The sequence below is a fragment of the Argentina silus genome, assembly GCF_951799395.1.
Source record: "Argentina silus genome assembly, chromosome: X".
In the NCBI taxonomy this organism is placed as follows: Eukaryota; Metazoa; Chordata; class Actinopteri; order Argentiniformes; family Argentinidae; genus Argentina; species Argentina silus.
In genome coordinates, this window is record NC_139653.1 from 43,087,168 (window position 1) to 43,109,485 (window position 22,318).

The 22,318-nt window shown below is 44.4% G+C and overlaps 1 protein-coding gene across 2 annotated transcripts; it reads left to right on the forward strand.

The window, feature by feature from the left end:
- The first annotated feature begins 111 nt into the window (after positions 1 to 111).
- Positions 112 to 20,824, forward strand: p2rx8 (purinergic receptor P2X, ligand-gated ion channel, 8). Of its 2 annotated transcripts, XM_083696287.1 has the most exons (12): positions 112 to 811; positions 1,372 to 1,522; positions 1,698 to 1,769; positions 2,760 to 2,835; positions 2,952 to 3,048; positions 8,779 to 8,859; positions 9,059 to 9,200; positions 11,778 to 11,914; positions 12,002 to 12,095; positions 12,199 to 12,264; positions 19,039 to 19,124; positions 19,481 to 20,823. In XM_083696287.1, exons 1-12 carry the CDS (start codon positions 558 to 560, stop codon positions 19,560 to 19,562), a joined length of 1,338 nt encoding a protein of 445 aa, XP_083552413.1. In that variant the 5' UTR covers positions 112 to 557; the 3' UTR covers positions 19,563 to 20,823. The 2 variants fall into 2 exon arrangements, with proteins under 2 accessions (XP_083552413.1, XP_083552412.1); XM_083696286.1 differs by having other exon boundaries at positions 11,778 to 12,095; positions 19,481 to 20,824.
- Positions 20,825 to 22,318: the final 1,494 nt, after the last annotated feature.

Sequence of the window (22,318 nt, forward strand, 5' to 3'; positions counted from 1 at the left end):
GCAGATTCTAACATCTAAAACGATGTCAAGCTCAAACCTATATTTGATTCATGCGTTTTTGTATGCCTGTTAGCTAAAAGAAACACTGTAAGCCCATTGCTCATGTGTGTCAAACCAGATTGTAGACGCATTCTCACGCTGAGTCTTGCGAATAATGGTTCGTTCTAGTCGTCCTCGGAAACTCGGAGTTTCCCAGTTGGTGACGTTGGTAAAGTCGTAAGTACAACTTTCTAGGTACATAGGTCAATTTCCTAATGTCAATTTCCTAACCACGACATGGACATCCTAAGAAAGCTTCTACTTTTGGTGCTCTTTATTGCATTCAAGAGACATCTGGGGAAGTACTTCAATGAGATTCCCACATGGAGCTCCGACTTGGAGGCTCGTTTACTTCCAAGTGACACTAGAACGCACCATAACGCACTAGGCGTGCAGAGGCGGCTTCCGTCCGCTGCCAGCATAAATGACAAGGACCAATAATCGGTAAAAGAGTTGCAAGTGTTAGCAAAATAAGAGGACTGTAACAGCAGTCACATTTGCCTTGACACCTTGACATTATGCCGAGAGGCACTTTTTCACGAATAATGTATTTTGTTCAGGTTATTTGGCCACCAGCACGAGCACCGGACAGCTGCGACTGCCGCACTCACAGTACAGTACAGTATCACTGTAGGATGGCAGCGAGCAGCTTGAAAAGAATCTGCCTTCCCTTATTTGACTACAAGACAGAAAAGTACATAATCGCCTCAAACAAGAAAGTTGGCGTTTTATACAGAATTGTACAATTATCTATCATTGGATACATTATTGGGTAAGTGACTGGATTGGTTTACTCTCTACTTAAAGTCGCATGTTTTCTTGCGTGATTAAAGTCTACCACACAGAGGGATAATGAAGTCAAATGAAGTCTCCAGTGCCGGCTAAATGTCGGCTGTTCAGTTGCATCCATTAAGTTGCGGGCTATGCCAAATCGAAAAGAGAAAAGTTGACAGTCACCTCGACCCTACAGTAGACTACTGTATACTGTCGTATTTTTAATCGATCAAAGACTGGTTATCCGTATGTTTGCCCAGACATAGCCTAATGTATGTGTAAAAAAACCTCTTCCACCAATTGTTTTGACCTTGCATTTACTTCTGTCACTATTTTCTATGTTATGTATTAGTCTATCATACTAATCACGTGTATTGAGATATTAAAGGCACTTTAACAAACAATAAAATAAAGAAAAGTAAAAAAACAATAAAGCTCGACTAGTGATGAATATTCCTAACTCAATCAAGAAGTCCCCCCCCCCCCCCCCCCCCCATACACACACACACTGAGCTTAAATCCCTCTGTGATATTGTGTTCATTGCGTCTGCTTTATAGGTGGGTGTTCCTGGTGAAGAAGGGTTACCAGGAAACAGAAGAATCCATCCAGAGTTCTGTTATTACTAAACTGAAGGGAGTATCTATCACCAACACTACAGAGTCTGGACTACTTGTGTGGGGGCCTGAGGACTACGTCATCCCACCACAGGTTAAATCACATTTAACCCCTTTGATCACAATGACTGTTACTCTTAAGGCTACAGTAGAACCTTCAAGTAAGGTTAATTCTTTACTGGGTCAATAAAATGTTTGCTGTAAGTAGGTAGCACCTGCTGCTGCTGATAAGGTAATTTTCTTGTCAAGCATGTGACTTTTGTTTCCAGGGTGAAGCGTCTCTATTTATTGTTACCAGTTTCATTGAGACACCAAACCAGAAGCTGGGCCACTGTGCTGAGGTAAGGGAATTGCTGTGCTTTAGCTTCATGTGAGTAGTCTACAGTGTGAGTAGTCTACAGTGTGAGTAGTCTACAGTGCTGTGCTTTAGCTTCATGTGAGTAGTCTACAGTGCTGTGCTTTAGCTTCATGTGAGTAGTCTACAGTGCTGTGCTTTAGCTTCATGTGAGTAGTCTACAGTGCTGTGCTTTAGCTTCATGTGACACCAAACCAGAAGCTGGGCCACTGTGCTGAGGTAAGGGAATTGTCCCTTTAAGGGTGTGGTGTAGTAGGTCTTGTCTCTCTCACCTTATCTATAGATATTCTGGTAGAATTGACAAGATGTTGTCTATTGAGCAGTTCACTGAGTTCAAGTTTTAGTGTGATAACATTACGTGAGATGGTGTCGGTGCCATTACTATAGGTCATAGAGTGTGGAGAAAACAAGATATCCTATGCCCTTGCTCTTTCTTATCTGCTTAGTCTTCAGATCTTACATGCCATATACCAATTTATCTGACCAGCACACTTTACAAGTGCTTTTCATCCCTCTAAGATTATCAAAAGAGCATATGCAAGGCCAAACTCTTTTTACTCCCTGTGTGTGTGTGTGTGTGTGTGTGTGTGTGTGTGTGTGTGTGTGTTGGCTTAGCTCCATCATAATTTCCATCAGGCACATTTATAGAGCTCATTTACAGAAGCCCCCTGGTATGTAAACAGTCTCACCTTCTGAGCCTGTTGAATAGTGACTTTCAACAACTGACTAATAGAATGACCATGTAAAAGGCTTGTCATAGCAATGTGCTGTTCTTGGCAGTGTTTACATTGAGCTGTACTACCACACATTTTCCTGACGCACATCGATAGCATCCGAAATCTTTTTCCACATGTTGTTGTGTCGGTTAAAAAGGGGGCGAGTTGTCACACCATGACACTCCATCGCTCACTGAGCAGGGTCATTGTGATCAAAGTCTCAGCAGTATTTGTTTAATCTGTGAGGTATTTGTTCTCAGAGCTTCAAGGTGCTGGATGGCCACTGTAGGCAGAATGTGGACTGTGAGGAGGGTGAGACGGTGGTAGCTGGCCATGGTAGGAACAGACATCTTTAAATATTCAAATTGAGCTGAAACTAATTCAAATTAAGAAATAAACACTGTTTCTTTTACATAATGCCATTTATTATGATTTTATTATCTTATCTGAAGGACTTATGAGTGGTCGCTGTTTGAAAAAGGATAGGAATTCTACTGGTACTTGTGAGATATATGGCTGGTGCCCTATTGAGAGTACCTCCAAACGGCAGTAAGAGAACATGCACGCACGCATGCACACACAAGTGTGTGCACACAAACACACACTGTCCCTATTTAATTAATAACAATTAATTAATAACAATAGTTCTCTTTCATAATATTTCGTTCGATGTCTCACTATGGGATGCACGCCTGCTGCAGCCCTCAGAAGCATTAATCTCATTACACCAATCCTGATTGGCTGGTAAACGTGTGCGTCCGCCTCAGGTAGTCATTCAAACACCTCTTCTCACTCGGAGCATATCTCGCGTCCAGGGCTAACTAGTTTAACTGTCCACAGACAGATCTTATCTAGCTTCTGTCGCCGGGCGCTACCAGCCTTGGAGATTTTTTTGCTTCGTCGGTCACACCAGATCGAAGTTGAACCCAGTGCTTTCCTTGTCCTCCACGACTTGGTCAGCACTGTCCTCGACGCCCCACCACGGCAGTTCGAGCACCGAGTATTAGCGCACCAGCTAATTTCTCGACTTCTTCAGTTAGCACACCAGCTAACTGCCTCGACTCCCTGCCTGCACACCAGCTCGCGAGGAATGGAGGCTAAAACCCCTCACACCAGAGGGCACGGAGACTCTGGAGCCCGACTCTGTCGCTGCGGGAATAAGATAGCGAGTAAGGATCCACACCAGGTCTGCTCGAGCTGCCTGGGGCTGGAACACGCCCGGCTAGCTATCGACGTCCCCGGCTCGTGTCAATGCTGTGCGGTGTACACCGTCAAGAGTCTCCGCAGACGGCTAGCCCGCCAAGCTAGCTTGTCTGGACATGACCCCTATCTCCCTTCCGACGGTGCCGCCGTCAAGGCTGGAGAGGAGGCGGGGGTCGCCGCGGTGGCGGCACCGGAGGCTAGCGCCAGCTGGGACTCCCAGCTCGACCTGGCCGCAGTTCCCCCGCAGGAGGAAGACGTCCTTGAACTGGACTATGGGGACGATAAATATGGTACCTCAGAACTCCTCATATCAGAGGATGAAGAAGAGGACGACATATTCATCACTCCGGCCCGGGCTGCGCAGCCCGCGGCCTCCGTCGCCTCTTGGGACGGAGGTGAGAGTAGCACACCAGCTTCTCCCCTCCCCAGCTCGGACATGTTCGACGTGTGCAAACGCGCCGCTGCCCGGCTGGCCATCCCCTGGCCCGCTGTCGTAGCTGAGACCACCAGATCCCGCTACGAGGGGAAGAAATTGCCCTTGGCCAAGAGTGCGACGAAGCAAATTCTCCCCGTCTTCCCAGAGCTGCTGGATGAGGTGGCGCGCTCGTGGAGAGACCGCCCTTACAGCAGCAGGAGCCCGATTCCCGGTGCCTCGTCCCTCGACTGTGAGGCGATGGAGAGCCTGGGTCTGCTCCGCATGCCTCCGATGGAGCCACTCGTTGCAGCGCACCTTCACCCTCAGCTGTCAGCGGTGTCCTCCCGGAGCCCTAGCCTGCCATCCAAGTCTGACCGTTTTCAGTCAGCTCTGACTGAAAAGGCTTATAAGGCGGCGGCGCTTTCGGCCAGAGCGCTCAATGTCCTCTCCCTGCTCACGGCTTATCAAGCTGAGTTATGTGAGGATTTTGTGCAAAACTCAGGACCCAGTCACGTGGGAGGAGATACCGGTCATTACCGACCTGTGCCTCCGTGTCCAACGCTGCGCGGTCCAGGCCGCGGGAAGAGCGATGGGAGCTATGGTTCTGCAGGAACGAGCGCGGTGGCTCAACCTCGCCAACCTGTCAGACAGAGAGAAGGACGACGTGCTGGACATGCCCATCGTCCCGGAGGGGATTTTTGGTTCCGCGTTGGCATCAATGCAACGGCGGTGTGAAGCCAAAAAGAAGGAGGACGAAGCTCTCCAGCTCTGCCTCCCCCGGAAGCCCCCGGCTCCCTCTCCGCCTGCGCAGCGCAAAAACTTCGCACAGGCTGCTTCCCAAGGCTCGCGGTTTAAGATTCCTAAACCGCCGAAGCCCCAGCCCGCCCCGCCCGCTCAGCCCGGTCGGGCCGGCTGGTCCAAGAAACCCCCGGCCTCAGCTGCAGCTCCGCCGGCACAGCCCGCGCAGGCTGCCGCCTACCAGCCCAGGAAGAAGAGGAGAGCGGTCTGACCGCCCCTCTCTCCACCGGTGATTCAGCTGGATGTTCCCCGTTCTCCGGCTTCACCTGTTCGGCTTTCGAGCGTGCGAGCAGGGGCCCCCCACGCCCCCATCTCCCAGCTGCCACGGACCGTGCCAGAGCGAGCCGGGAGAGATGGACATTTGACAGCAGAGGGTTCAGCAGTTGCCCCTCTCTCATGTCCACAAGCACGCACACACACACACGTTTTCATAAAGAAAAGAAAATGTGTCCCGCTGCTGCATCCAGGCCGAGTGCCGAGGGCGCAGCTAATAATAAAAAAAAAAAAGCCAAAATTATCAAAATAAGCAGCGCGGTGGCGACACCCGGGTTGTGAGGTCCCCGCCGGGTTGTGAGGTCCTCCTGGGCAGACGCACGCAGCGCTGCCTGGGCGCAGTGTCACTATTCTACCAAGAGAGGGCGCCACCGCACCGCGGCTGGAGCCTCTCATGGTGGAGAGACTGCAGTGTGTGTCCACTCTCTCCCTCAGACGCGAGAGATGGGCTGCGCTCGCAGCTTCACCCTGGGTGTTACGGACGATCTCGAGGGGATACAGGCTGCAGTTCGCCGCTGTCCCTCCGCGATTCGCCGGTATAATACACTCCCAGGCTCAGGGAGAGTCAGCTTGCGTTTTACAGGAGGAAATCCTCTCACTGTTAAACAAAGGAGCAATTTGTGTCGTTCCTCCCGCACAGTGTCAGAGCGGTTTTTACTCCAGGTATTTTCTGGTTCCCAAACGAGGGGGGAGCGGGATTCGCCCTATCCTGGATCTACGTGCTCTGAACAAATTTCTCAGGAAATACAAGTTCAGGATGCTAACACATGCATCCCTGCTGCGCCTTGTGCGACAGAACGATTGGTTCACTTCTGTCGATCTGAAAGACGCGTATTTCCACGTCCCGATCTATCCTCCCCACAGAAAGTATCTGAGATTCGCTTTCCAGGGGATCTGTTACGAGTACCGCGTGCTCCCTTTCGGTCTGTCTTTAAGCCCGAGGGTGTTTGTGCGGTGCACGGAAGCGGCAATAGCCCCGCTGAAACTGGGTTTCGTGATAAACGCGGAAAAGAGCATGCTGTCCCCGGCACGGGACATAATCTTTCTGGGATTGTCTCTGGACTCGGTGACTTTCACAGCGCGCCTCTCGGCGGAACGAGTGAAAACTTTCAGGGCATGTCTCGCGCTTTTTCATCCAGGCAAATCTGTTCAATTCAGATTGTGTCTTCGGTTACTCGGGTTGATGGCGTCTGCCATCCTCGTAGTCCATCTCGGTCGCCTCCACATGAGGGAATTCCAGCTTTGGGTGGCCTCATGCGGGCTGGATCCCGTGCGTCATGGCGCACGGAGAGTGCTGGTCACACCGGGGTGCGTCAGGGCGCTGCGCCACTGGCGAGCCCCGTCCTTTCTGACACACGGGGTGCCCATGGGCGCCGTCCTGTCCAGGAAGGTGGTCACTACGGACGCCAGCCTGACAGGTTGGGGCGGAATTCACGAGGGCCGGTCTGTGAGGGGCCGCTGGAGTGTGGATCTCCAGCGGTCTCACATACATTTTCTGGAACTTTCAGCGGTGTTCCTCTCCCTGAAACGTTTCCTTCCGTCTCTCATGGGTCATCATGTCCTGGTGAGGACGGACAATACGACGACGGTGGCGTACATCAACCGCCAGGGCGGGTTGCGCTCCCGTCAGTTGCATATGCTGGCACGCAAACTGATCCTGTGGAGCTGCGGTCGTCTCCTCTCCCTGAGAGCGACGCACGTCCCGGGAGCCCTGAACATGGGCGCAGACCTGCTGTCCAGGGGCGCGCCAGTATACGGGGAGTGGGCTCTACACCCGGAGATTGTGGAACAGTTGTGGGCCCGTTACGGTCGGGCCACGGTGGATCTGTTCGCGTCGAGAGAAAACGCGCAGTGCGCGCTGTTTTACTCTCTGCGCAGCACGAACGCTCCCCTCGGCGTAGACGCACTAGCGCACGCCTGGCCGCACGAGCTTCTTTACGCGTTCCCTCCACTGGCCTTGATACCCCCCACTCTGTCCAGAGTGAGAGAGCACGGCCATGCACTGGTTTTGATAGCTCCGCATTGGCCTGCGATGCATTGGCTGGCGGAGATATATCGGTTGCTGCGCGCTCAGCCCTGGCAGCTCCCGCTGCGCAGGGACCTGCTATCGCAGGGGGGAGGGACGGTTTTCCACCCGCACCCAGAACGCATGGCGCTGTGGGCTTGGCCCCTGAGTGGCTCAATCTGTCAGCTGTGGGACTCTCACAACGTGTGATTTCCACTATACAAAGTGCTCGAGCCTCCTCCACTAGGTCTCTGTATGACTGTAAGTGGAGAGTGTTTGAGGGTTGGTGCCACGGAAACGGCCACATTCCCTTTCAGTGTCCAGTAGGAGTGATATTGTCATTCTTGCAGGACCTGATTGACAAACGAAAAGCCTTCTCCACGGTTAAAGTGTACTTGGCAGCTATCGCCGCCTGTCACGTGGGGTTTGGGAAGCAAACTGCGAGCCAGCACCCGCTGGTTTGCCGTTTCATGAAGGGAGCGCGCAGGCTTCTCCCCGTGTCCAGACCACTGGTACCACCATGGGATCTGGCTGTGGTTCTGGAGGGGCTTAAAGGCCCTCCTTTTGAGCCACTGGAGGGAGCAGACTTGAAATACGTGTCTCTCAAGACAGTGTTGTTACTGGCCCTGACTTCAGCTAAACGGGTTAGTGACATCCATGCGCTTTCGGTGCATCCGTCATGCGCTCAGCTCTTCCCGGGGGATGTGAGGATGATTTTGAAGCCCAACCCGGCCTTTGTTCCTAAGGTGGTGGGCTCGTGTTCTCCTATTGACCTCGTGGCCTTCGCTGCCTCACCGGGAGAGCAGCGGCCACATGCGTTGTGTCCAGTCCGTGCGGTGCGCACTTACATGGGTAAGACGGAGGGTTTCAGGAGGAGCGATCAGCTGTTAGTCTCCTGGGCTAATCCTCATAAGGGGAAACCTATCACACAGCAGCGCCTATCCCACTGGGTGGTGGAGGCGATTGCTTTGGCCTATACGAGTCAGGGTTTGCAGCCACCTGTGGGCCTGCGAGCGCACTCGACTCGGGGCTTGGCCACATCCTGGGCCTTGTTCAGGGGAGTTTCTGTTCAGGACATCTGTGCTGCAGCGAGTTGGTCCTCGCCTCTCACTTTTGTCCGTTTCTATATGCTGGACGTCTCCGCTCCGTGCGTGGCACGCGCGGTTTTGCTGTCCTGATTAGAACAGAGTATTTTTCCCTGCGGGTTGGTGGACGCTTGATAAGCTTGTCTGGCAATACGGGAGCTACCATATCCCATAGTGAGACATCGAACGAAATATTATGAAAGAGAACTTCTCTGAGTAATATGAGTGAGATGTCTCACCAGACAGCCCTTCTTGCTTGGGCGAGTGAGAAGAGGTGCTTATCTTGAATGACGTGGTGCCGTGGTGGTGCCTGAGGCGGACGCACACGTTTACCAGCCAATCAGGATTGGTGTAATGAGATTAATGCTTCTGAGGGCTGCAGCAGGCGTGCATCCCATAGTGAGACATCTCACTCATATTACTCAGAGAACCGGGGTTATGTAAATAACCTAAAGATTTCCAGTAAGATCCAGTAATGCAGTTTAACATATATTTCACAGGAGGACTTTGTCAACAAAAGCAGAAAACTTCACCATCTACATTAAGAATTTCATCAGATTTCCCAAGTTTGCTTTCTCAAAGTAAGTTATCTATGGTGCAGCATTTGCCAAGTATTGTTCAGGCTTTTGTTCGAGACCAGCACTAGCACAGTTGATTCAGATAATTGTGTTAGTATTGTGCTTTAACAAAAACTCGCACACACTCCAGGAGAAGAATTGGCCACACCTAACAGTTTCAAGTTCTGTGTTCTGTGTTTTAATGTTTTCCCCTAATTCTCAGGTCCAATGTTCTGGACACGTGGAACAGCTCATATCTGAAGAGATGTCTCTATGATGACGCTCTCCACCCCTACTGCCCCATATTCCGTCTGGGAGACATAACTAATCGAGCTGGACACAACTTTCAAGACATGACTGAGATGGTGAGCTGTACTTTGACAATGAAGGTCCAGAGCTCTGGATCCAAGGACTAACGGTCCATGATTTTGAAATGATATCTCTAAACATATTTCAAAGCTATGCATAGTTTGTTTACAAAGACATTGTTTATAAACAATAACGTTGAACAAAACAATTTGCTGGTTTACGCTGAACCTGAATCGTGATTGCTCTGTCAAATCAGTCATGCATTTAGCTGATTCACAAAGGAGGTTTGCGGTTAAGGTTTGTCAGCATTTAACCAATAGTAACAGTGCCCTTATACTTATTCTGTTGTTACTGCCTAAATGTGCTTTACAGTTATTGTTTAACATTTGAACAAATAATATGGCTGCTATTAACCAATGAATTGTCTAGGGGGCATGACCTCTAACGTAAATAGTTATAAGTCAAAGACAATTAATCCTGTCATGATGAGGTCATACCCCTAAAGCCACAGTCAAATCAACCAAAAGGTTGGTACACATGCCAAGATTCAAGATTCAATTTGTCACGTGCATACAAGTATACAGTGAAATGCAAAAGTGACAGTGCCACAGAGTAGTGCAACAATAAGTTTTAAAATATAATAAAATAAAATAGAAGTACTAAACAATATAAACAGTATGAACAGTGCCCTGCATTACAGTAATTTGGTACCCATGCCCTGCGTTATGTATTTGTATGCGTATTTTAAACATGATTGGCTAAGATTGGCCATACTGTTGGGCTTGGTCTTTCATATAAATGCCTATGAATCAAAGACGGTTAGCGCTGTCATTATGAACACAAGTCTAGATCTCTTTAAGGAACTTATGTGCAAAATGTGACGCCAATCCACCCAAGGGGAGCTAAATGGTGGCGCTGTGAAGGCGTTTGAATCATGTAAATGCTGATAAACAAAGATACCGCTAAACAAAGTCTACCCTATTGCTATAAACCTGGTAGACAGCCGTTTGATCCTGTGACCTTGCCATGAGACTTTGACCCTGCTAATCGCTGCTTTAATTATTATTATTAAATGTATTTATACAGGGACAATGTACAACAAAACATGAACAACATACAAACATCAGACATTTGAACAATAAAATTAAATAATACAAAAATAAACAAGTGTATAGTAAACATGTTGTCACCCACGATAAAAGAAGAGCCCCTCTATAAAAGGAGTGACGCAATGAAGCCTTTAAATGAAGCAAGACTTTTATTCATAAACCTTTTACTAAGACACCCTGGATGTCTCTGTTTTACAGTGCTGTGTCCCCATTGCGCACAGGGATGGCTTTTCTCTTGGTGTGATCACCTGTGACCAAAGAGAAAACATGTTTGGGCGCCATTAGGCTACTATCGTACTAACTCTATTAATATAAGACATCTTTACTTCAAGCACAAATTTCACCAATAGTCTAAGACAAAATGTGGTTTTCATATTGATATAGGCCAAGTGTCAGTATTAAATGATCCTGCATAACAGACTTCACTAACAAAATATTATTCCCAAATTTGTTAGGCTATAGGCCTACTGCATTAGGCTACACTGCTAGCCCTCCACTTTGTACCTTGTTATGAAGTTTTTAATGATGAATCAGCGTTACCTCAACACTCCTAAACAATCTCTATGGCAAGAAGCGTCTTCATCAAAACTGGGCCATTATCAGTATAATTTCGTAAATGTCGCATCTGTGTGGAAAGACCCCTCATTCACCCAAGTTTCATCAGAATTGTCCCAGTGGTGTCGTGTGACATACTGTACAGACGGACAGAGACCAAATCATAGTCCCCTCTCCGATTTCATCGGTGGGGGACAATAATAAAAAAGCAGAGGTCAGGACATGCAGATACGTTTCACACAGAAGAAATTGGACCTATGAGTTATGAAAACACAGAAAAAACAGCAACAAAATACAAATGGCAATAAAAAACACGTTCAAACGTGGCTACAAACCTGTTGTTCTTCTAACCGCTGTTTCACTTCACATACATAATAATGTGTGTATCGTGTATGTTTTAGGTTACATAGGGTAAGGCAGTTGTACTAAGCTTGGTTGGCATTTATTAGTCATATTCTTCTAGAATCAATGAGTATACAGTCTGGTAAGTTGTGTGTTAGCCAAAACCAGCAAAATAGAAGGTTTAGCCAACGCAAAGGCAGGAATATAAACTTTCCTTTCCATACATACATTATTATGTAAAAGCTGTTCACCACTGTAACCAACTTCCAGAAAACTTAAAACGTGTGTATGTTATGAATTGAAATGACCGCTTAACAAATCCCAGATTGTGCCTTGAAGGGAAAGTTGACAAACGAGTATGTGCAGGTCTGATCAAGAAGTGGGAATGAGTTATCATAACACAGTCACTCACCTCCGCAATGCAGATTGGATTAATCTACAGTATAAAAGACCTGTGTGCAGTAACTCTCGTCTTTGAGTTTTTCACCTTTGCAATATATTTGTATTGCATCTACTGTAGATCAATGGTTCCCTATAAGCTATTTTCCAGTTATGTCTTCAGTCTGTTTGTCACAGTTTTTACTATTTCATTGTGTTATCAATACTTATGAATACTTTATCCCTCAGGGTGGTTCAATTGGCATTCTGATTGAGTGGAACTGTGACCTCGACAAAGGTTATTCAAAATGCCATCCACAGTACAGCTTCACTCGCCTTGATACCAAAGTCTCCAGAAATTCCATAACCTCTGGGTTCAACTTCAGGTGCAACAAATATTTTTCATTTTTCACATTTTTAAAACCTGTGAAAGGTGTGAATATCTTTTCTGTTTCTGTCTACTACCATAACAGGCATGCTCGCTATTACAAAAATGAGGCTGGAGAAAGCTTCCGAACCCTATTCAAAGTGTACGGGCTACGTCTAGATATCATGGTTCATGGAAAGGTATGAGGAATAAACTCTCTATGGCTTCTCAAGAGGAATGCTTTAAGTTTGTTTTTATTGCCTGGTCTTTGTGCTTCCCTGTGTTCCGTTCTATATTCCACAGGCTGGAAGGTTCAATATCATCCCCACTTTTATCAACATAGGCTCAGGACTAGCTTTGATGGGAGCGGTAAGTAGTTTTTTTTCTTTTCTTTTTTTACTTCAGACCGACATGGATTTTGCAGAAACAGCATTTTGTACAGATAACATTTATTCTCTTATTCATAGATTTGTGTGTGTAAATCAAATGGATTTCTGGATCTTATTGCCAGCGCAAGTGAGTGAGTGAGTGAGTGCTGTTCATGTTTGGACTGGTATGATAGAGATATATACCAGCTATCTTTTCCATTCATTACATTTGTGACAGAATGAGGAGTGCCATGCAGTAATACTTTCACGTGAGCATCTAACAGGGTCAGGCTCTACTGGGACCTGTACCTCTTGAGCAATGTCTATAGGCAACTGTGCGCTCTCAGGATAGAGCACCAAGTTCGCAGCGTTCCATTTCTTTCTGTCACTCAAAACATAAGCCCTAGGCCCGATCTGTTTTCTGACTGACAGTGGATCAATGAATCAGGCATCGGCCTTGTGGACATACATAGGCTTACGGATGCGGACTTTGTCACCACATTTGAAACGTGACAATTTGGTACCTCTCCTAGTGTCCGTATAGTCTTTCATTTTGTGCTCTCTGTTTGACAGTGGCACGGACTTCTTGCGCATTCTCTTTCTGCGGTGGTAGAATGTTCAACTTCGTTCTCATTTTCCTTCCTCTGAGAAGTTCAAAGGGAGACACGCCTGTGGTTGTGTACGGGGTAGCTCTGTAGCTGTGAAGGAAGGATGTCACCTCTGGTTTCCATGGCATTTGACGCTTCTGTGTTTTGGATACATTCTTTGACACGTCTGTTCAAGATTCAAAGTGTTTATTATCAGGCATTCTGCGGCGCCGTTACCTTGTGGATAATACACACTAGATTAGATATGTTTAATTCCTCTTTCCTCTAGGAATTGGTAAAATGACAATGAACAAAAATGCAGCTCATTATCACCTACAAGAGCAGTCGGATTTCCTTCTCTAGTGAATACAGCACTCAGAAAAGACATAAAGTGTCAGTTGTTACATTAGATGGAAATGCTGTCTCTGGCCATTTAGAATAATAATCAACCAGGATATAGCAAAACGACAGTTATATGCCCCTCTCTCAGAAGGACCGATAATGTCTATGGCAACCTTCTGGAAAGGTGCGTCAGGCAGTACAACTGGTTGCAATGGCGCAGGGCAGGTTCTGGCAGTTTTATATATATACAGTTCTCGCAAGTGCTGCTTGGTACGCACAGTACCCTGGTGTCCTTCGTGTGCCAGATGGAAGTCTCGGCCGCAAAGCGCATGGCACAATCAAACGACTTCCTCTCATCACATATGCATTGTTCATGGAAAGTTTGTCTCTGATTAGGAAATAAGCTGCAAGCTCAGGTGTGACATCTTTCTTAGCTTTAGGCCAACCATGCGTAATCTGTGTGCGTAATTTGGATAGCTCTGGGCATGTTTTACAGGCAGCTTTCAGTTCTGATACAGGTAAGGCAGTTAACGCATAGATATCTTGGCTATAATCTCTGGTTCTAGATCTATGTCATCGTGAGCAACAGGCACTGGTAGTCGTGACAAGCAATCAGCAATAAAGTTTATCTTACCGAGACGGTATGTGACGTCATACTGGTTACACAGGAGTCTTGCTGATTATAATTAACACGTTCAATTAGCTGAACTCGAATCATTTCAAATTCCATCTGTCCTAACTCACATGGCGCGACTAACATGTGTAGCTTCTTCTTCAGGTCTCTGTGCACTTTGTCTGAATCTTTGGCGAGCAGTAAGGAGATTCACTTTAGTTTGCAAAGATTTTTCGCCATGGGCACCAAAAACGACATCATCACCAATTTTGTAGTGTTTTAGACAGGTGTAAAATGTATGAATGAATGAATAGAGCCAGTATTCATCAATGGGGTACTTTATTTACCACATTATAAAAAAGAGCAACTGAACATGTGGACATCACATTTATACTCAGTAGGTGGGGACTCTAGTGGTATTTAATGGTAATGCAACATTAATGTAATATATGCAATCACAACACAACAAACCTCATTAGAAAAGCAAAAACATTTAAGAAGGCTTAAATCATAAATATCATTTCTCAAAACTTCAGCCATTGGGCAAGCAACGTACTGGCAGGTAAAGTGAAATAGCTACCGCGTTATTACACCACTTGCACCTGGTAGCCTATATAATGCTGTACATATTATTAGAGAGCCTATACCAAAAAGGGCTGTGGTATTATGGTTCCTTTTGAACAAAACAAATGACATGAATGTCACAAATCTATGGGCATCTCCCCAGGCAGTGAGGGTCGAAATTTGGACAGTCATGACAACCAGAAAAAGTTGCTTCCTTGCCAGGGTTGCGACAACATTACTTTGTGCATGAGCTAACTGAACTTACCTACTATCATCAGCATTGGAGGAAGTATTATGTAATCATTGGCATTTTTATGGATTATTTTGACACAACATGCATCACTGTTGCAGAGGAGCATGAAGGGGATAGTTCAAAGTTTAGTCGAAAGACCAGCACTGGCCTCAGTGGTGAGCCTAACCATTAAACACCACACCAAACTGAACGAATCAGATATCTAATGGGCTTCCCCGCCCGGGACATCATTAGCTATGTCGTTAGCAGTGCTACGCAAAAGCTAATATCTACCAATATCTACATAGCATATAGTAAGGGTAAATTGAAGTTTCATTTGTAGTAAATCAAATAGTTTTAATCACAGGCAAAACTTTGTATTTACAACATCTTTACCTTATTGATTTAACCTCAGCGAATGTAGCAGGATATCCTAAAAGGCTTAATGTGAAAACAGCTTAACAAGGCAAAAAAATATTCCCACATCTAAGGTTTAGCCATGGTTAAAATGAAAATTAAATGTACATGAATTAAAATATTGTAAAAATGACTAAAAAGGTTAGCTTAATTGACCTTAAAGAAAGTCAAAATGAGCTGAAATTGTTGTGCACTCCTTTAAGAGGTCTCGCTATGATGTGAAGAAAAAGTCTAAAAGATTTAGAGAAATATTTTTTTAAAATAGAAAGGAGTCGGATTTAGGCTAAAACGAGAGGTTAATGTGGGTTAATGACCTACAACCAAAATGGAAAACTTTCAACTTTATTCAGGCAGAGGTGGCATGTGAGTAGATGCTGTGCTGAACATTTCGAGTCAAAAGAAAATCAGTAAGCAGGTGAAAAAACAACATCCCCTATTGAAAATGAATGGAACCAAATTAGCTTAATGTGGCTTAATGGCCCATAACTGACTTACAAAAATCTGAATTTGGTGTGGATAACACCTTATGTTATCACCCTACTCTACCCAAAAGGAAAACATGACACGACATTCATAAACAATTTTAATGAATTAAAGATATAGAAAATAGGCACAAAACCAGCCAAAATAACAGCTAAATGTGAGTAAATGACCTAAAAGCAAGTCAGATTGAGATGAAATTCATATCATGCTATGATGAGTATAGCAAGTCTAAAGGATTTTGAGAAATATTTGTAAAAGAACGAAAACGAGAGCTTAATGACGCTTAAATGTGAAAATTCATCCCTTTTCAGCCATTAGGGGAATATAAGGAGATGATGACAATTTCAAGTCAAAATAAAATAATTAAATGGATGAAAGAATTTAGGCAATGTCCACTTTGGAAAATGAATTGAACCGACTGGGCCTTTAACTGATTATAAAAAATCTGAAGAAATCTTCAATGACACCTCATGGTATGACCCTACTCTCCACCCAAAGGAAAACACAAAACACTTTTAGTGTCAATAGATAGATATATCAATAGATAGATATCAAAAGATATAGAAAATTGCCTCCGAACTGGCCAAAATAACAGCTTAAAATGAATAAAGGACCTATAAACGTAAAATTGAGCTTAAAACTTTCTTTTGAGGTGGGAGATCCGCAGCTTGTGATCAAAACCACAGAAACTAGAAATGTGCTCAACAGAGCACAGACCTTCGCCAAGGCCTGCTATATCCTACGTTTTGTAATATACCATACCCTGACATGCCCCCTTCTGACCAATCGACGTCAACATTTAAAGGGGTACTGATCTTTATTAACACTTTGACCTGAATCATATCCTTACCTCAATACAACCTCCAAAACCAAATTTGTTTTGGGGCATCCGAATATGCTAATTAGTATATGCAAGTTAGCTAAAACATCATGAAAATAGGTGAAACCAATTTAATCATCTTTTTACAACTCAAGATGATCTTGTTCATACTTTTTCTCTGCATGCATGCCACCCTTGTGTCGGTAGAACCACTTCCTCAGCCAACTGATATTCTGATCCCCAAAACCAGAAAACAAAACAGACGCACATACAGGGGCGAAAACATTACCCCCTTTGCGGAGGTAACCATGTGTTTTCATTGGTCATTTACAAGGATTGAGACCTAATTAATACCTGTCACACTGCACCTGACCCGCACCTGGAGACTTATCTACAAAAAGGGACTAGCTAGTGACAAATCTAGCGACTTTTTTCTCTTTAGACAATTAAATATAGTATTTTCAATGCGTTTAGCGAGAAGTACTACGTGGACCAGTAGAGACAACAGCTGTTTGATGCACACAGAGCACTGCAGGAGCACTCACCAGAGAAAAGGACACGTTGATGCATTTTTAGCGACTTTTTGAGCAACCAATAGCGACTTGGCTTGGAAAATATTTGACAACACAGCAAACAGCCTACTGCTAGACTTGCAAACAGACTACTGCTAGACTTGCAATTGGCGATCAAACACAAGGGAGTCCTAGCTAATGTCACACTGTAGTATCTCAAGTCTGGAACAGCTAAAATCGCATAGTGTGTCAAAGGCTTTACCTCTACTCTTATAGCGTAACAAATTAGTCTATAGAGTCTACACGATATCAGGTCAGGAACATCACTTTCTTAGCAGTCAGGTCATATAATTACAAATTTAAACCTAAAAAGTTATAATATAAGTTAATTCAAAACCGTAAAACATAACCATATATATTGTGAAAACTTAGTAATTTAGCCGGTCTTTCTGAAGACACTGAGTCTGTGTCATAGTTATCTCAGCATTGATTGTTCACTCAAAACTTCTGTGACATACTTGCAACTCCTTACAACTGGTAAGGTGTTTATCACATCCAAGAAGTCAGTCCTCCAAGACATTGTGGAGAATGACAATGGTCAAAACCCTTCAAACATATACAAAAACAACCTGGCCAATGGAAGTGGGGACCCAGAACATACGCCTGTTAATAGTCCAAGAAATCTCAAACAAGTTCAAAACACTGTTCACGCTGTAAAGGAAAGAGAAGCTAATCTTAAGGGATGAAATCTTTAGCCAACACAAGTTTGCCTATCAGTTGCCAGGTTTTATTTGGCACATAAGCACATACCCAGATCTGGTTGTATTTGCTGGGATGCCAGATGTTGTACAAAAGTCTTTTGAGATCATTGTTTAATCCCTTAGCCACAATTATGCCCAAATGCTGAGTTACAACACTACTTTTCAACTTGGAGATTTCTATGTGTCAGTTCTGGTGCAGCGGAACACCAAAATCCATACTTATCAAATCTACCCTGTGGCCCTCATGCTACATGAACGGAAGTTTATGAAGCCCCATGAAGGACTTCTGGAAAACCAAGCGTCCCCAAACGATTCCTCTGACCATCGATAGGGAGAAAGGCATTGTGGGAGCCTTGAAGAACAAATACCTGTACATCAGTATCGTTTTATGCCGTAACCATGTGAGAGTTACTATACCGTTGGCTCGTTAACCAGCTTTTACCATTTGCTAGATGGCTAGCCAGCTTAGTCATATTTATTTTTTATTATTATTATTTTCTTTTTTAAATGTATATACATACATACTTTCTGACATTGTGCATACAAATCATTTAGAAAAATTATTCAAATACCTAATTAAAAAATGTTTAAATTTGTACGCACGCCATAGTTTATGTGAAGAAAAAACATCTCTCTTCTTCTACCTCTTCGCAACAATCACTGGGAACGGAAAATATGGGAAAGTATGCAGACACCATGCTTCCTTATTCAGACTTCCCAAGTACGCCAGGAGAACTCAGTTTGTACTGTACTTGACATTTCACGGACTTGTGCAAGAACGCATTTTTGAACACAGCCTCTGTCTCCAAATTCTTCCAAGGTATCGTTTTTGTTTGAAGGTAACTAAAATGGAATCTGATTTGAGAAGATTCGAAGGTAGCGGCTACATCACTCGTGGCCACGCTTCACGCACGGAAAAGACGCAATTCCTGTTGCTAGGCTACCAGATACGGCAAGATAGCTAGCAACGATTAGCGATTATGCTAACATGAACTTCATAGGTACTTCTATGCTAGTAACAGAGTAGCTTGCTAGCGTCAGGGGGCAAAATACATAAAGAGGGTGTATTTTCTTACAAAAATAGTGTCATTTCAGAAATTGTAGCGTAAGATTTTCACTGCTCTACACTTGCGGAGGATTTTTGGTAGATTTTGCCCGCCATTAAAACGTTTCTTTTTGAGAATGTTGGCATTTCGCAGTTCGAATTGGTCTAATTAAGGCACCTTAGTTGGCATCATTTTAAGGTACTTTCTGAATGGGACATGCCTAAAAATGCAGATTGTAACTTCCTGCCTTCAAACACTGCCTTAAAAGACAGCGTCCTTCCCGATTGAGTCACGCTATCTGATGGGAGACAATGGACTACATGGCGCTCCCCATATAATCACAATTCAGGCAAGTGCCCCCTCTTGTGTTATAACTCCATGACTGGTATTTGTTCCAGGGAGCCTTCCTGTGTGACATCGTTCTACTATACCTGATGAAAAAGAGCACCTTCTACCGAGAGAGGAAGTTTGAGTCATTCATTAAGTATGACATTTTAACCCTTTAACATCCAATGTTGCATATAGGCAAAATGTCAATTCAGAAAAAAATAAGAAATCCTAATAAACACTTTTGCCACCTTGTGGTGGCTGATTGTTGTAATTACACTTCGCTGAAAGAATGTCTCTAAACATTCTACAGTCCGGATCTCTTTATCACACATATAAATAACTGTTGACTGCCTACATTTGTAAATAAAATAAACAAGTGTTTTTCATTTTAAAAAGCCATGCATATAGGCATCATTGCATACATATTGATATGAGTGTTGACATTTGGGCAGTCCTCATCACTCAAAGGCCTCTGCTCTCAATGTGCATTCACCCTCTTCTTCTCCACAGGAATGGCAACAGCGAAGAACACCACAACAGTACAGAGGACACAAAACAAACCCAGGAACAGCAACAACTCACTGACCTTTAACCAGAGTCATAATCACCATTTCAGAAGTTCACAGACACTGACCTACAGTATCACCAAAGACAAAACCACCATGGAAGCAGTTCACCGACTTATCACCAGAGATAATAACCATGGTATCAGCTCTCCATCCAACTTTGATCACCTGCTTATGACCAGGTGTTGGCTTACCATCTATTCTATATTTGTGACAACAGATCTGAAGACAGAATTGGGCAAAGCAACATGTTTAAAGATGTTGTGCTTACAGCATGATGCCTACACACTTACCACTGCGCAATGCAAACATAACTGTAGACGTGCAAGAGCAATATGGTAACTTTGTGCTTGTTTGACAAAACTGAATCCGACTAGAATTCAGGCTAGGCTAGACCGTGCAGTCTTAAGTTGGACAATGAAGTGCAATTCTGATTGCAGAGCTTAAAAACATGGCGGTGACAACATATGACAGCTATTGAAGTCTTCAATAAAAGGTGAATTCTCTTTGAATAATCACAACAAAACACAACCATCAACTGAACATATTCAGTAGGCTATGTGCAATCAATAAATCCCTTAATAATGATTTATATCCAACTATACATCGCGGCATATAGGGCTTTTTCTGATTCAGGTATGTCTGTGTAAAGAATACATTCAAGATCGACCATGAAAAGTGCCTCCGACAATGAAGGCTCTTGCTGCTTCATGCAGTCTGTGAGAAGTAACAGGATCAACTGCGCCTCGCTCTATAAACTGCATGAGCCTCAATCTCGCGACTCTAGTGAATCTCAAGCAGCCAACATTTTTTAGCAAGTTGGACAGATTTTTTCCCCCATCTTGCAACAGGTATTGAAAGGTGCATATCAACACTGATCAGTGCTGGTCGGAAACTGCTCCAAATTGATCCTTTCAAACATGGTCATAGTAGCATTGTGGTAGGTATGTGGGGGAATCCTGGCGGTGGTCATATCCCTGAATGACGTCAGGCTGTTTGTATTTTCTCTCTCTGTTTACCTGTTTATATTTTACTGTTTTGAAGGTACTGTAAGCCCTTTAAAGGCCTACCAAAGTCACTTTGATTTCCATTTCAAATAATTTTTGGGTAAATGTTAGGTTACTTACTTTACTTGTGTACAAATAAGTTGCTTTTTTGCTTATCACAATTTCACAAGCCAGCAGACTACAGGATTGACTAGCCGTGACGCTCGTAGTTCCGAATGACATTTGTGGTGCCAGTAATGTTTTGACACAACTGAAAACAGCTGGATGTGTAACACTGAATGTTTAAATGCCTAATAAAGAAATGCTTCAGAAATCCAACACTTGTGTTTCATCATCTAGGAACTCACTATTTGTTTTGCGAACACTCCAAATCACTGAGTCCCCCCATAATAACTGTCCCAGACTGTGATCTGTCCCAATCTGTGATCTTGTGTGCCTTTAGGCCTGGTCTCTTCAAGCCCTCTTCAGAATATGACGTGTCCATGTTTCGATGGTTAGAATTTAGGCCTCTAACTGACAATAATAGACAGCACTAAACTGTAAGTAATTGTAAATTCTGCAATTAACTTGTGTTAATAAGCACATTTCTCTCTCTCTCTCTTGTAATGGCAACAAATATATTTGTACTATTTTATTTTAGTTTTATATGAAATGTATTGACCCAATGTACTTTGTTATTTTTAATTATGTGACTGAGGAAGAACCAAAACCGACTGCTCCTTCTCTTGTATCAAAGATGTTATGTGACCTTGGAACACTCCTAACTGCAGGCTGAGGTTTGAGATAGTGGCTCACAACGCCTACGCTTCTTTCCCAGCTTCTTGATCAGCAAACAGGTGCAAGATATGTTTACCCCTAGACCTATGACGTATGAGCATTGGAGTTAAGGATGGTCCTCTCCTCAGCCACAGCCTCAGTATCTGAATCCACACTGTTGGTGAAGGAATGCTGATCCAGCTGACCAACGTTGTATAATACTTTCTATATGCATTAAAACTCTCAACTGAGACCAAACATCGTTTATTGTTGTTCACTGAAAGATTTCCATAACAATATTGGGGGCTCGCCGGGGATTGCTCGACTGAAGGTACTCTGACCAGGCGCCGGAGGTGACCAACCGTCCTGAAGAAACAGTCTTCAGCCTTAAACCTCATTAGAACCGAGTGACAAGGACCAAGGGCCCTGGGACAGACTTCACTCAGCGCTGCGATCCCTTGAACCTGGTGAGGAACTTTCAGTTTATTCTTTGGCAACAATTTAAATTGACCACCTAAATGACCTTCTTCACGAGGAGCGCAGTAGAGATACCGAAGAGACCCAAGGAGGGAACTTATGGGCCTGGCTAACAGGGGGAGGATGGGAAGCCACTCTGGAAAATATGTACTCCCATATTATCTGTGTTATGCATAGTGTTCCTGGTGTTCTGTTGTGTTGTTCCCTGTTTAAAGGTGATGATGAGCTCGATGATAAAATCCATGATGGGACAATACGTCCAGATACCCCAACAATATGAACAAATGACCTTTATCCAGACCTGACCTTTATCCAGACCTGGATCCCACCCCTGAGTGGATTCCTTCCTATCATGACAGTGATGATGACTATGATGACACTGATACAGTATAAATGAACAGTATAAAATGTGATCCCTTTTGCCAACCCCAGTATAAAATGCTTGCTACAACATAGAGTTTCTTCAACTCACAAAAACAGCTAACGCTGAGATAAGTTTTTCTGTTTGTTCGACTATGAAGTGATTGCCGAAAACTGTTTTC

Excerpts from the sequence above, each read along its gene's own strand:
- p2rx8 (XM_083696286.1), top strand. The coding sequence starts at position 558 with ATGCCGAGAGGCACTTTTTCACGAATAATGTATTTTGTTCAGGTTATT. Across the intron at positions 3,049-8,778 it reads GAGAGTACCTCCAAACGGCA|GAGGACTTTGTCAACAAAAG; the intron begins GTAAGAGAACAT and ends TATATTTCACAG. Across the intron at positions 12,265-19,038 it reads GACTAGCTTTGATGGGAGCG|GGAGCCTTCCTGTGTGACAT; the intron begins GTAAGTAGTTTT and ends TATTTGTTCCAG.